The sequence below is a fragment of the Mustela lutreola genome, chromosome 5, assembly GCF_030435805.1.
Source record: "Mustela lutreola isolate mMusLut2 chromosome 5, mMusLut2.pri, whole genome shotgun sequence".
Lineage (NCBI taxonomy): Eukaryota > Metazoa > Chordata > Mammalia > Carnivora > Mustelidae > Mustela > Mustela lutreola.
In genome coordinates this window covers 140221376-140234510 of record NC_081294.1, presented here as the reverse complement: position 1 = coordinate 140234510, position 13135 = coordinate 140221376, and the positions used below count along the sequence as shown (strand labels likewise).

Below are 13135 nucleotides of genomic sequence, written 5' to 3'. Positions count from 1 at the left end.
CACGATGTAGGCATTTTTTGATGAATGTAGTTTACTGGCATACTTCAGCATAGAATAATAGAAGAAAAATATTCTACTTCAAATAATGTGCTTTTTAAAAAATGATACTTTGGGGGCTCCGGGGAGGCTCAGTCCGTTAAGCATCCGGCTCTTGGTTTTGGCTCAGGTTATGATCTCAGGGTCATGAAATTGAGCCTCAGATTGGGCTCTGCATGGAGCTGAGAGGTTCCTTGTGATTCTCTCTCCCTCTGCCCTTCCCCCCCATTCTCTTTCTCTCTAATTGATTAATTAATTAATTAATTAATTAAAATATTTTTAAAATTATCCTTTTTTAAATTATCGAAGTCTAGTCAGCATACAATATTATACCATGCTATATTAGTTTCAGGTGTGCAACATAGTGATCGGACAATTCTGTAAATTCCCACTGCTTACCCCAGGCCAGTGTAGTTACTATCTGCCACAATACAATGTTACTACGATATCGCTGACCGTGCTCCCTACCTGTACTTCTCATTCCCATGACTTACGTATTTTATAACTGGGAGTTGGTACCTCTGAATCCCCTTTACCTTATTTCGCTCATCCCTCACCCATCTCCCCTCTAGCAAATAACGTGTATCTTTCAGAAAATGGATCATCTCAGGAGTAACGCCATTTTCTGTTTTGCTTGCTGTGTCTTAGTGGCTTTACTCCTCTAGAATCGTCGTTTCTGTTTGGGTATGCAGAAACCAGAAACGTGTTTTCTTCTTACTGTGATTTTGCTCTGTCTCCTCACGCTGCAGGTGTAACCCCCATTCACCTTTGTAAAAAGCTAGTTGCCTCTCAAACATGCACACATTTTATGGTGTCTTATATCCCCAAAGGAAACCACACCATCAATTTAATTTGTTTCTGCTTTCATGTCACCCCGTGCTGCTTACAAACACTGGAAAATGTCTTTTCATTCTACTGAAGTTTTTTTGCAGCTCAACCTAACTGGGTCTTAGTAGTCTTCCCTAATTGAGTCACTATCAGTATTACATTCTCCATGGTGCCAAGAGAATCTCAGTTTGTTTTTGCAAAAACCCCCATAATTTTTGCTGTTCTGTTTCCCAGAATCTGAATCTGTTCGTTCTCTGAAGATGGTTTGCCTCACGGTTAGAAGACTAAAGTCATCCCATAGGAGCTCCTTCTTGTGCCTCACTTCTTTTTTTTAATATTTTTTCTTATTTGACAGATAGAGATCACAAGTAGGCAGAGAGGCAGGCAGAGAGAGAGGAGGAAGCAGGCTCCCTACTGAGCAGAGAGCCCGATGAGGGGCTCGATCCCAGGACCCTGAGATCATGACCTGAGCCGAAGGCAGAGGCTTTAACCCACTGAGCCACCCAGGCGCCCCTGTGCCTCACTTCTTGACAATCAATCTCTCTCTCTTTTTTCTCCTTGTCATCGGAGGCTAACATCTCTAATTACCTCTGAGGATCACATCTCCTCCTACCTCCTCTGAGACATTCCCATACTTAGCCTTCTTCTCTCAGTCCTAACCTGCTCTCTGCCTGAGATACCTCTACCCCGAAAACAACAACCAAACAGAGCTTTTCTTTTTTTTTTCTTAAGATTTATTTATTTTAGAGAGAAAGAGAGAGCAGGGGAGAGGAGCGGAAAGAGAGAAAGAATCTCAAGCAGATCCTTGCTAAAAGCAGAGCCTGATGTGGGGCTCGATCTCATGATCCTGAGATAAGGTCCTGAACAGAAACTGGGAGTCAGAGGCTTAACTAACTTTGCCACCCAGGTGTCCCCAAAACAGATCTTTCTTCAACTCTACTGATGTCTCAAATTTCCCTTCTGCAAACTGTTTGAAAGTATATTTCTCTTTTCCTTGATCTTAACTTTAAACAGTTTCGTTTTTACCCTTATCCCTCCATTGGAGCTCAACTCTGAAAACTCACTGGTACGTAATCTGTCGGCAACCAAATCTAGCGACTTTTCTCAAGACCCCATTACTCCCTGTGGCACGGCACAGAAGCAATGACACCGCCTTTCTGGAAACCAGAAGTGTTTCCAGAATTCTGAACTGAATCTTTTGTCTCCATGCCCTGTTTCTTTAATTACGAACTTGAACCTTTGTCTTTCCAGGCTGTGACTTCCTTTGCCCGATCTCTTTGTTGTAGATATTCTCTCAGGACTTTCCCTCCGTACATACTCTATCTGCTCCTTTTCTGGAAATTTTCATGGTTTTAGACATCGTCTCTGTGTGCATAGCTCTGAAACCCATGAATTCTAAATGACAGGCCTCTATTTGCTGTTTTGGCTGGACTTATGTTTGAGTTCTACTATGATATCAAATGCAACAGGTCCAGAACAGATTCCACTTTTTTCCTCCTTCCCTAACCTGCCTTTCCAGGTTTCCCCTTTTCCTCAAGTGACATCGCCAACTGATGTTCTCTTAGATCCGTGATTTCTGTGGATGCTCAAGTTTTCGTAGATATGCTGCCAGCACAGCCCTTTGAGATACATTATTGCCAAACTAATTTTCGAGAAATGCAATTATAGGTCATTCCCCTGCTAAATAGCTTCCTACCACTTAGAAAACAAATCCAGATCTTAGTATGGCATTCATGGTTGTTGATAACATGCCTGAAGCCAAACTATCTGATGATAGTTCTCAAGACCACACTTATCACTGGGCAACTATTTCTTATTATTAATGTAAGTATTTTATATTGGTTGCTCTTTTCTCTACTCATCGGGTTCCTGTCCCTGAGACTCTGCTCATGCTGCTTCCTGTCTCCAACACCTTTTGTGATCCAAACTCCACGCATTCTTCAAATGCTACTTCCTTCAGGCTTCCCTGATCTTTACAACTGGAAGAAACATTTGCAACCTTTGCATTTCATTTATGTGTTACTAATAGAGCCATACTCACCTTCTTCTGCTTAGTGTTTACATGAAACTTCTTCCCCATCCTACTGCTTGTAATCTGATTGTGTCTTTATTCATACAACATGTTTCTTGTAAACAATATATAGTTGGGTTTTTCATCTATAGCTTTTTCTTTAATCTAGTTTGTCAATCCATACCTTTTAATTATATTCTTTAGTCTGTTTATATTTACTGCAATTATTGATATATTTAAGTGTCAATCTATCACTTTAGTGGTTTTTTTTTTTTAAAGATTTCTTATTTATTTATTTATTTGACAGACAGAGATCACAAGTAGGCAGAGGGGCAAGCACAGAGAGAGAGAGGGAAGCAGGCTCCCTGCTGAGCAGAGAGCCCAATGCGGGGCTCTATCCCAGGACCTTGGGACCATGACCTGAACCAAAGGCAGAGGCTTTAACCCACTGAGCCACCCAGGCACGCCTATCACCTTAGTGTTTTAATTCTATTCCTCTTGTCCTTGTTTGTTTGTTGGTTGGTTGATTCCTTCTTTCCTATCTTTCTCTGACAAGTGGTTAACTTACCTTTTTTTCCCTGATATTCTATGTCCCATGTTGAATTTTTTTTTTAAGATTTTATTTATTTATTTGACAGAGAAAAAGAGATCACAACTCTCTTTTTGAGAGGCAGGCCGAGAGGGGGAAGCAGGCTACCCGCCGAGCAGAGAGCCTGATGCAGGGCTCTATCCCAGGACCCTGAGATCATGACCTGAGCCGAAGGGAGAGGCTTAACCCACTGAGCCACCAGGCACCCCCCGCCATGTTGAATTTTTAGTTCTGCCTCTTTGCATGTGCTTGTGGTTTGTGATTACTGTAGAGATTAAAATTTGCACATTTAACATATCACAGTCTGTGTTTAAAAGATTAGTTTCAGAAAAAATCTAAGAATTCTGTGACCATCTATTTCCAGTGTTCAGTCCTTGCTTTAGGTAAGCTGAAAGCACTATAGGCTTTAAACTCCCCCAGTGGTAAGACACCCCTGCCTTGTACTTACAAGGCTCTTCCCTGTTCTCCTGCTGCACCCTTGGGCTGCTGCAGACCCTTCATGCACACAACACAGAGGAAGTCGCCCCCACCCCCCACCTTTAGTTCCCACCCTTCCCATCAGCAGTAGATTGTTCTTATCCGGTACCCTGTGCAAGGTCTAATTCTCCAGCTCTACCTTCAGATTTAGGCAGGACCTGCATTCTTGAATTGATGAGGGTCTCTCTGCTTTGTTAGACTGCCACCTCCCACTGCCTTACTGTTCCTGGTGTAAGACATGGTGGGTTGGAGGGCTTATGTAGATAGTTCCTGCATGCCTGCCTTCCCTAGGGTTCTCACTCAGCTGTTCTGCCTTTTCTCTGTGGCAGACACCTGCTGCCTCATACTCACGTAAGGTTACAGCTTGGGAGATATTCTTTTGGTCGGGCTGATGCACTCTCAAACTCAGGTGGTCCTTCTAGTTCATTGAGGTACTTTGAAACTTTGATTCTCCAACACACTAAGAACTTATAGTTCCAGAAGTTATCTGATTTGTTCTTATTGCTTAGGTGGGAGCAATCTTTTTTTGTCACTTTCTATACCCTGGGCAGAAGCAGAAACTCCCTATTCCATTTTATCCTTCACTCTTCCATAGATTTAGTTCTCTCAGAAACAAATGCTAAGAAAAAAAAACTCGAGTTCAAGCAGTTCATTGGGGAGGTGACCCCAGGAAACCCCAGTAAAGTAGAGGGAGAAAGACAGGGAAGAGAAGGAAGTCTGTATAGGGTGGCAATGAGCAGGGGAGGTGCAGTCCCGCTCTTGGAACACTGCATGGAATCAGCCTGATTGGTGAAGTGGCCATTATCGAGCAACTCCCACTTGTGAAAGATGAGCTGCCCTGCCTGTGGGTGGCGCCTGTTCCAGGTCAAAAAGACCTAGAATCACAGGAAGTTTTTCAGGTGAGGGAATGTGGGACGGTACACAGTGTCTCCTCTAGACTCTCCAATGACACTTATGACTTTACTTCTCAGGAATATTGGCCTACTAGAACCTGATGTTATTGAAAAGATGATTCATACCTAATTGATTTCCATAGTCTCCTAGCAGGGAGAATGGCCAGAAGATAGGTAAGCAAGAATTATTAAATGAGAAAACACATTTTATTAAGTACCAATCTGTAGAATTCTGGTCATCTCTTTTTAATTTCTTATCGTCCTCCCAAACCCACACCCTCTCCCCTACTCCCAACCACTCAGATGACGTGGTTTATTCTCTTAATCGCCAAAAATATTTCAGTTTCCCTGACTGGTTGGAATTTTAAAAACTGTGATTATCTAGCTAATGTGAATGTATTATAATTTTAAAGTGTTATTTCTACACTTGCACTTTGTCTAACAGATATTTTATATTCCCTGTAGCCAACAATGATAAGGCGTCCACCAACAGTTATCTGCTACATTTGTGGTCGTGAATATGGAACAAAGTCTATCGCCATCCACGAACCACAATGTCTGAAAAAGTGGCATAATGAAAACAACTTGTTACCAAAAGAGTTAAGGAGACCCGAACCTAAAAAACCAGAAGTCAGGACCATTACTGGTAAGTTTTTGAAAAAAAGAGAAAAGAAGAAAAGACTTAAGTGTGTAAGGGAGACTTTTCTCTCCAAACTTATTAGAGGAGAGGTATTCCTTTCTTACTTATTCAAACAACTGAAATCAGCAACATTTACTGTCTTGATTACAACCAAATAGGAAAAACAGTTCTAGAATGCCTGACCAAAGGGCCTCAGACGCTAAGACGTAAAGCCACTATTGTCAAAACTGGGCAAGGAAGGGGACCCACTGGCACTCCCTGTATTTCCCAAAAGCTACTTTCATGTATTATCAAACTTCATACTTAAGAAGCACAAAGCTTAAAAAATCTTAGAGGGCACCTAGAGACACGTTTTCAAATATGACTATGACTTGGTGTTCACAGAGCAGCATAGCAGACTCACAGTTTGCAGGGTCCACCAGCCAGGGTGCAAAATGAATAAATTGGTCCACATGTGACAAAAGAGAGGGTGGGGACCATGGTGAGTGGGAGAATGCTGACTCTCTCTAAAGGAGATCACTGCTACCTGCTTCCTGCTGTTACCTTTAAGAAATTTATTCCCATGTGGGCATATTTTTTAAAAAAGATTTTATTTACTTATTTGACAGAGAGAGATCATAAGCAGGCAGAGAGGCAGGCGGGCCAAGCAGAGAGCCTGACGTCAGGCTCCACCCTAGGACCCTGAGATCACGACCTGAGCCGAAGGCAGAAGCTTACCCCACTGAGCCACGCAGGCGCCCCTCCATGTGGGCATATTTTTGCTAACACAAAGGAAACTGGAAATCCAGAAATTGATATGCAATGCCCAGATCTTCCAAATTTTGCAATTAATACTTCGTACAGCACGGCGTACGCCAAATGAAACCCTGTAAACTGCTGTGTGCGGCCTCTTTATGGAGCCTTTGTTTGCTCGTTTGGGGCGAGAACAAAGTAGTTCAGAAAATGTTTGCCAGACCAACTCAGCCTCGCTCATCTTATTTCTACTGTCATCACTTCCTCAGCAGATCCCCTCAAAGGAAAATCATTCTTGGTTTTAAGAAAGTTACCATTCAATTCATTAATCCTCTTTCTGTAACTGTAGATTTGCCTAACTAGAGGGTACCTCCAAGTCATTCAGTATCAATGAGTCCAGAGCACTCTTGTCAGAAATGTGACACAGAAGAGTTCTCTAACTTCCACAGAGTGGAATCTAGGTTGCCATGATAAAGTTCTAGAGGCTGCCAGGACCTGACTCTTCACAGTCCTTGCCAACAGTAGGAGAACCCATCATTCAGGTGGGAAAAGTGTTCAAGGTGAACACATCCATCCATGAAATGAGAGCATTTGCCCACAAAGACGTGGTTTACCGCACTGAAACTCTCTTCCTAGCAATTCTGTGTGGTGTTAAAAATCTGTTCTCTTCACTTCTGACTTTATCACGTTCTCTGCACAAGTCTAGAAGAGGAGAGAGAAACGACTGGTTTGAAGGCCCTCAGGGATTCCATAGTCTGTTACTGGCCCCAGATGGAAATGGTGGGACCTATCCCTGTACTTCCCTGCAGTCGTCCTCTGGGTGCCATGCTGTTTTTGTTTCTGAAGGTGTCCTTTCCTCTCGAGGCTGAGAGAATTCCCATTCCCACCCTATGGACTTCCTGTGGTCATGGGGTCCAGACAACCCTTCCTCCAGATCCAAAGTCAAAGCCCTACTCAAAAACTTTTAGTAATGCGATGAATCCTCCCCAGTGAGACCCAACGGGTACTCTGGAATTTTTGAATCCATGTTACATCGTATGAGTAAGGAGAAAGTCCGTGCCATTCCCTTTTCAGTAGTTTTCAAAGCTCTCAAAATACACGTTCGTATCCTGCGTGGAAAGAGATACTGGGTTTGTCTGAAGGAGAAAAAACGAAGTTCTGCTGGAGTTTAACTTCCCGTGGAGTAAAATCAAGAACATGAGGAGTAGCGGGATAGGAATCTCAAGTTTGCTATGCTTGTGTGAACCATTAGGAGGGAGTCACAGGAGAATTGCCTGGGCTTTAATGAAGAAATATTTGATGTGAAAATGATAAAAAGAAAAGTATGCAATTTAGGTTTGAGTGCCTGGCTACACCTAGGGGGGCCTATTTTGGGCGATTCGAAGACACAGTCAATTTAATGTACTAAAGCCATTCTATTTAAATAAGGTTTATTAAAGCTAAATCCCACACTGTTTTTCTAAAATAAAGCCATATGCCTTTTCTCCTATGCTCTGCCAATGACGATTATACATCTCTCAGATGTCTTGGTTGTTTTCTTAAGGACACTTCTTTTCGTCAGATTAACTATTCTGTTTGCATTCTTTGCTTTAATTATTTAAAGAGTCTCTGAGTTTATGGCCATGACGAGAAGATACATTTTTAGGATATTATTCATCCTAAATTCACCCCGAACTGTCAGTTTTGGCCTTTCAGAACATTCCACTGAAGGATTACAGAAGAGGAAAACACAAATGCATGTTCTTTTCCCTTTGTAAGTTTATATTTAGAGTCAATTGAAAGAAGGCCAAAAGTTGTATTTACAAGATAATAATGTGTAAGCAAAGATGTTAATAATTAGTGAAGAATGCATATCATAACACATAAAACAATGTCTTCCCCTTTTTAAAATCCAAGGAGTAAAAAGTCTCTGGTTCATAGCTAACTTTTTACTCAACTCTTGAAAGAGGGAGTGGTACTTTTTTTTTTTTTTTTTTTTTTTTTTTGGCAAAAGTAGTATGATTTGTCTAAACCCTCAGTCAACAGGTATTTCCTGAAAATATTTTCCATAAAAAGTAGGGTATAGTTGTCCAGAATAAAAACTAATCCATGTTTTACCATTTTTCTTTTTCTTTTCTTTCTTTCTTTCTTTTTTTCTTTTTTTTTTTTTTTTTCTTCTTTAACTTTCCAGCCAAAGGTTTCTATGATCTTGATGCCTTAAATGAAGCTGCTTGGACCAGTGCCCTGAGCCAGTTGGTTCCCTGTAATATTTGTGGGCGTACCTTCCTGCCAGACAGACTGATTGTTCACCAACGATCCTGTAAACCAAAAGCCGCCAAGTAAAGCCCTCTCCCAGCACAAGTGTTACAGGACTTAGATTCTTCTGAGAGAGATCGGGGTATGGAGAGACGGAGGGAAAGGGGGTAAAGCAAGGAAACAAGAAACCCTGGAGACCACTGGAGGTTGTCTAGAGCGGGAAGCCTGCTCAGGGTTCTTGTGGCAGGAGCGTGACCATGACCGTGACGTGGTGGGCCATCGCTCTGCATTTGCTGAGCAGCTGCGTGCTTGCGCGCAGCCACACGGTGGTGAAGGGAAGGGAGGGCTCGTCACACTCCGTGGGGCAGAGTTACAAGTGGGCTGCAACTCCTCAGGGCTGGCATTTTTGTCTCCAGGAAATTTCAGAGCCAACTGTTGCTGTTTTTCTTCCCTTCTCTTCTTCCTGAGCAGGATTTTTGAATTTCACAATAAGGCCTATTATTTTTCAGGGAACAAGAGGGTTCAGGTGGTGATTTCAGGCAACTCCTTGGTCTCCAGAAAAACTGGATTCCTTCCCACCCTTGTGCTCTCTGAAATAAGGTGCCACTCCCGGTTTCCTCCAACCCAGGGAAACGCTCTTAATTGAGCTGTTGATTGGGAATCTTCTTTTCTCTATAAAATCATTGCATAGCAAAGACTTTCAAAAAAGAGCTAAGGGGTTAAAGTACTAGGATCATGTCTAACTCCTACTCCCTTACCAAGAGCGGGAAATGCTACAGAGAAATTTCAGAATTGATGCCAGCCTCATATGTCAGAAAACTGCTACAGTGTGATTCATCACATGGGTGGGTGGAGGTTAGCGCTTCCCTCCTATAGGAGAAGTCCAGAGAGTTCTCTGTGGCCTCAGAGAGGCTTATAGGTGTTTTATTGTTGAGCTCTAAAAGCCTGCCAGGAAGTTCTATGCCTCCCCACCCACTGCCCGGGCAATGGCTTGTGCAACTGCTCTGTATTTTAGACCTTGAATGTGCATTCATAGAGGTGGGGCTCTCCCAGGAGGAGGCCAGGGTCAGGAGGTGCTCTGCCCAGGAAATTCTGCTCCCCTGGACGGCGCTGCATTGCCTGGACTCCTGGCAGTTTTGCTTATGGTCTTTGTTCATTTTATGGCTGAAGTTCAGAACCATCCAGGATCCACTGGGTTGCTGCAGACCTTGAATTCATGACCTAACACAGCACAGTCAGCTCCAAATTATACAAGCAAAATGTGTTGGACCTAATATTTTAGTCCCACATCTCCAATTAGAAGAGGTTAGGTTATGTTGATTGCACTAATCAGTCGTTATTATTTTGTTTTGTTTTTGTCACAAAGGAAGAAGAGATTAACTTTTAAAATAGTCTTTAGGTACCCTCAAAGAAGATTATCCTCTTGAGAAAGACATAGCATCTAACACCCTGTTGATAGTTTAGTTCTTCATTTCACTAGCACGGTTGACAATATCTAATACCGGAGTTAGTGTACCGTCAATCAGCCTCTGTGCTTAGAGCCCCTTAGACTGCCATGCGAATAAATCTCACATCAGGCTAGGAGGAGAGGTGGCACTAATTATTTTATTCTTTATTTTATGTCTCAGGAATGGTATTTAAATAGATAACAAGCTAACTCGAGGTCACACTGGGCTTGAGTAGAGGGATGGACTAGGGAAGCAAACTCGTGACTCCCGGAATCCCAGATTCCCTCAGGTACCCGTGCTATCTGTATGCTACATCTCATCACAGGTTCAATGGACCATGCAAACAAATGATCCGCCACGTGTGATTTTTTTCTTTTTCTTTTTTTTTTGTACCCAGCACTAAGTAACTAAGGCAAGTAGGGATTTTAGGATGCTTGTTGTTTGCCTGCCCGTTAGGGTTTCTCTTAAACAGAAAAGGTGAAAACCCAAGTTTGCACAGTTCTTTCAAAAGCCACCCTGCCTTCCGCAGATGTTGAGCAGTCCAGTGGGGAAATACACTGAAAATGCTGACCTCAACTTTGAAATGGGTTGCCAATTGGGGTCCTAACAAGACATTCTGATAGCCATTCTTTCAAAGCATGACAAAAAAAAAAAAAAAAAAAAAAAAATTCCAAGTCAACTACTCCTCTGTAGGCATTACTAGGTCTGTGAGTCCTTGGAGAGGGAAAGGAACGGGTCTTGCAGGAATCGTCACTTCCTCAGGGAATGGTGAATTTCTTGGACACGGGTCACAGGACTGCGGGGGGTGGGGGGGCTAGCTGGCCTGCAAGTGTTGCGTTGAATTACAGTAGGAACGACAACAGTCAGAGAGTTCCTGTCTATCAGCAAAGGTAAGTCCTCAGAACCTCCGCAGGGACAGGAAGGAGCTCGCCTGTTCTCTGCCAGCGGCTCTCCCGCCAATTAATTCACTTCTGTGCCGATATTTGTACCGTGAGAAGAAAATAATCTAACAGTCGTTGGCACCTCCGTGAGCCATGAATTTGAACCTAGCCGTGGTCCCGGTAGATACTCTCCTAGATGATGACAGGCAGACCCTAGATGAAGGTACTTGGAGCTCCTAGGCTCCCACGTCCACTCCCAGCCAGGCAGTTTCTGGTGTAGGCTGCGTGATTATTAGAGGCATGGATAACACTACACTACCCTCCTCCGCGGCTCCACTAACTGGGGCTGCAAGATTCTCCTCTAGAAGGGGAGTGGGGTGGGGAAGGGAGTAACCAGGTGCGGGGTTGCGGGCGCTAATGAGAGCAGTTGTGATGAGCATTGGGTGTTACAGGCACCTGATGAATCGCTAAACTCTACCTCTGAAACGAATAATACACTCTGTGTTCATTAATGGAATTTAAATTAAGAAATAATAAAAGTTTAGGAATTTTTAAAAAATCCCCTCTAGTTAAGGTTACAGGAAGGGTTTCAGGATTTCTGGATGCTCAGTTGCATCTTCCATTCGCATCACAGTTGGAGGGGGTGTCCTCTCAGCAGGGAACACTGGGGACCCTGACAAGCAAGTCCTATCAGGGGTGTGGAGAGGAGGGATCTCCTGCTGTGAGTCCTGGTGAAGTGCAAATCTGTTAAGAGCTCCTGTTAGAGGGACTCTCCACGAAGCCTCCTCAGAATATTTTCTGACACCCAAGTATTTCTAACTGGGGTCTCAGGGCTGGCTTCTGGAAGACATTGCTTTGGCCTGAGGAATCCTGACCCTTGTCTGTTTGTGGAAAAAGAAGCTCTTGTGGCTCTGGACAGGCAGACTCATTTGCAGAGCAGAGGAGAGAGAGAGAGAGAGAGAGAGAGAGAGAGAGAGAAAGTGAGAGAGCAGGTATCCAATGTGTCTCCCTCCTGAGAACAGCCCTGGGTCTTTCTGTATTTGTTCCCTTCTGACATTAGTAGCCTTTCTTCTCTGCCCTTATCTGAACTAACTTGTGTGGCTTTAATACTGTATCAGGTCAGGGCTGAAAGTTCAGGCCCATTCTTTCCCACATCCTGAAGGATCCTTTCTTTTCTATGGCGACCGTCCTCCTTCCTTTACCAATTACTACTTTCCTAGTGACCCACCATCGGGCTCATATAAAATGGTGTGTGTCTCCTGCTGGTAGGGCCCGCTGTCTGTGAGCACTGTGATCAGAGCTGAGACAGGAAGTTTTCCTATCCTTGGAGGAAACAGACTCCTTGGAGAAGCAGTCAAGTTTCCAGTGGGGGCCAAACTGGGAGGTAGAGAGAGAATATATACCAGGACATATATGCTTTATTGTAAGATGCTATATCTTTATACTTAGGTCTGCTTACATTTTGTTACAAAAATACTTAAATAAACACAACTCATAGGAAAAGTATAATGAAGTCTTATGTTCTCTACACCCAGGAAAACTCTCTTCTTGACATTTCACTGGAGTCAAACTTGAATGGTTTAAATTTTAGCTACTAATTTGGGGGGCAAAAGAACATAGGACAAAACACGGGGCAAAAAGAATATTTTGGGAGCTGTTGAGAACATAGGATTCCAGTACCTTTGACAACACCTTTCAGTTCTACTTATGGGAACATGAGATCAAGCAAGCCATGGATATCAACTTCAACTTCAAATGTGATTCAAAAAAAAAAAAAAAAAGTGAAATAAGAAGGGAAGGGGGGTGGTCAAAGAGGCAGCGGCAGAAGAAGGATCCATCATCCCATTGCTGGCAGAGATGTACGTAACTCTGTGTAAGGACCAGAGAGACGTCTTCAGGGGCTAAGTGTGGCCCCAGCCAACAGCCAGCGAGGAAACTGGAACCTCAGTCCTACAAGACACATTCCTGGATTTTATCAGCAACCTCAATGAGCAGGGAAACCAATTCTCCCCAGGAGCTTCCAGGAGAAAATGCTGCCCTGCCCATCCTGTGTTTTTATCTGGGGAATCCAGGGTTGAACTCCTGTCCTTACGAGCCGTAAGAAAACAAAGGTGCAAAAAAAAAAAAAAAATGCATTGCTCAAGCCAGCAAGTTTGCAGTGATTTATTTTGGCAGCCACAGATGACGAATAGAAGTAACCAGGTGGCGTAGGCTAAGACCAGTGTAACTACCAGGAAGAGCCGCAGTGCTCACATCTGTGAGGGACACCAGCCACCACCATGGCTGGCCTCAGGGAGAGGAGAACACAACCAAATTTGGCCAGGGCAGATTGCCCAAGGAAACGGGCTCCAAGATTTACCACCCC

General features: G+C 43.4%; 1 protein-coding gene across 7 annotated transcripts in view; it reads left to right on the top strand.

Moving 5' to 3' along the window:
* The window catches only part of ZNF475 (zinc finger protein 475), a 57952-nt gene extending 47700 nt beyond the window's left edge, over positions 1 to 10252 (top strand). For all 7 annotated transcript variants that reach the window (XM_059175760.1, XM_059175758.1, XM_059175757.1 and 4 more), the window contains 2 exons: positions 5300 to 5480; positions 8377 to 10252. In XM_059175760.1, coding sequence (XP_059031743.1) covers positions 5306 to 5480; positions 8377 to 8528 — 327 coding nt within the window. In that variant the 5' untranslated portion in view covers positions 5300 to 5305 and the 3' untranslated portion in view covers positions 8529 to 10252. The remainder of the gene's footprint in view (positions 1 to 5299; positions 5481 to 8376) is intronic.
* The last annotated feature ends 2883 nt before the right edge of the window (positions 10253 to 13135 follow it).